General features: G+C 59.6%; 1 protein-coding gene across 1 annotated transcript in view; it reads right to left on the bottom strand.

Moving 5' to 3' along the window:
- GNB1L (G protein subunit beta 1 like) overlaps window positions 1-2,242 on the bottom strand; it is a 23,484-nt gene that overhangs the window by 18,612 nt on the left and 2,630 nt on the right. Inside the window, exon 3 of the mRNA XM_007460049.1 lies at window positions 40-202. Within this exon, the coding sequence (XP_007460111.1) occupies window positions 40-202 (163 nt within the window). The remainder of the gene's footprint in view (window positions 1-39; window positions 203-2,242) is intronic.

Here is a 2,242-nt window from a genome sequence, read left to right on the forward strand (position 1 = left end):
TCCTGCAGCCAGGGGCCAAGGGTGAATGGGCTCACTCACCTCATCATTGCCTCTCCCTGGCACAGCCAGCATCCAGCGCTGCAGGCCCCCAGCCAGCACAGAGCCCCTGCAGAAGCCGACGCTCTCCAAGAGCACGGAGTCCACGACGGAGTTCCTGCCCTCCGCCAGGTCCCACACGCACAGCTTCAGGTCGCGGCCCTGGCTTCCAAAATAAGAGGAGACGGGCCGTGACCCTCCCAGGTGAGGACAAATGTCAGTGTGTTGTGGGTAGAATGAAATTCTAACCCAAGAATAAAAGAAATCTCCATGAGCCCAGACCCATGAGTGAACACATATATACACAGGGAGAATTCCCATTAAACAGAAGAGTTCCAGTGAAAGTAGAATGCTATAAAAGGAGAAGGAGAAACCCTCCCCGTGAGACCAGCCCAGGCACAGCTGTGGGGGCAGAGCCCCTGGGCGGACGCTGAGGACGGAGGGATGGGGTATCTGCAGCCCTGAGGCTCGCTGTCCACTGCACGGCTCTAACACTCACCAGAAATGCTCCTCGCTGGGCCTCAGGACTCATTTCCTAGGAGCCTAGGAAGCAGAGGGAACGGTCCCTGCCGGTGGGATACCGTGGACACACTCCCCAGGTGGATGAGCCCCACAGATGTCCCAGACCCCCAACAAGGGGACGAGAAGGGTTTCCTCCCAAAAGCCCACCTCCCCAGTCTGACCCCAAGAAACCCCGGAGCTGAGCCGACGTGAGGGTCACCTCACAGAACCGCCCTCCCATCCTCCTCCCAAGGGGTGAGGTCCAGACAAACAAGGGAAGAAGCAGCAGCATAGGCCAGTGGGGACGAAGGGGACAGGACAGTGGGCCAGTCCTGGAGCTGTGGAAGGGGACAGGAGGGCACGCGGGGCCCGGCATCTACCTGCACCGTTGGGAGACCTCGGTGCTGCGTGGATGGATGCCCCCCAGGTGGACCCAGGGCACCCGATCCTAATCCAGACCCCAGCTCTCTCTGGAGAACTGCTGGTGTTGGCAGGATGTGCCTGGACCCTGGGGAGCAGGAGTTGTTCGGCCTGAAGCGGCAGTGACGTGGGAGAGAGAGAACGTGAAGCCTCTCGACACCGTGTCTGAGTGAAGCTCAGGAGAGAAGCAGCAGTGGGAACCGTGCTCTCACACAGAGGCACCGGCCCCGGCCAAGGGCGCCCACACAGGGAGGGAGGGCTGGCCTGTATCTAAGAAACCCCCAGAACGGTGGCTCCCTGCCTCCTTCGCCTGGACCCCTAACTGCTAACGCTGTACACGTGCCCAACTGCGCCGCCACCTCCACGTTTTCCCCCACAGCAAGGGACCCTGGCACAGCCCATGTGGGTCAGTGCCGGTCACGGAGAGGCGAGCTCGGGGCCCCGGGACAAACAATGGGCTGGTCAGTGCTCACCAGGCCCTTGGACTGGACGGGCCAAGCCTTTCCCTGTCCCTTGTGTGTGTGCGTGTCATCCCCAGGGTGACATTTCCATGTTTGAGGAGGACAGCAAGGGGATGACACTGCACACAAGGCCGACTGCCCACCCTGATCACCTGGACAGAGGCGCCCGCCAGGTGTGTTCACTCAAAGCCCCTCCTCCCGCCGTGGGCACTTCTGGGAAAGACACTGTGACATCCGCCACCCTGGCCTCAGATGACCCAGCGCCTCCACCCACAATGGTGCTGCCCGCCAGTCCTGCAGACGGTCATCTTCCACGTCCACAAGGCACACCCACCAGACAGCAGGCTCTTGCCTCTTCTCTCCCCTCCTCCCATCAGTCTGGACTCACACATTCCTGCGTTACTGATGGGTCATCACCCAGAGTTCTCATTGATTTTTGTGCCCTAACCATACCAGACTGGCCAGTGGGAGCCCCTTCAAGGACACTGGTGGCCTCCGAGCAGCCCCACCGCTGGATCCGGGAGCCCCCAGCACCGGAAGGCTCGGTGGGAGTCTTCTCAAGCCTCATCCACAACAGCTCCAAGTGGACAACCCAGATCTCCACTGACACAGGAAGGTGAGGAATCTGGGTACACACGTCCAGAGGAATAAGACAGAAAGGCCCACACAACACACTGCAGCCGTGCACATCCTGGCAGGTCTCGCAGACACAGAATCAGACACAAAGGAAGCTGCTCCATATCGCTCCATTTAGGTTAAAAGAAAAAGAAAACATAAAATGAGTCTATGCTTTTTGGAGATGCATATTCAGACGGTAAAGCAGG

This window comes from Lipotes vexillifer, unplaced genomic scaffold, assembly GCF_000442215.2.
Source record: "Lipotes vexillifer unplaced genomic scaffold, Lipotes_vexillifer_v1.1 scaffold987, whole genome shotgun sequence".
Classification (NCBI taxonomy): Eukaryota; Metazoa; Chordata; class Mammalia; order Artiodactyla; family Lipotidae; genus Lipotes; species Lipotes vexillifer.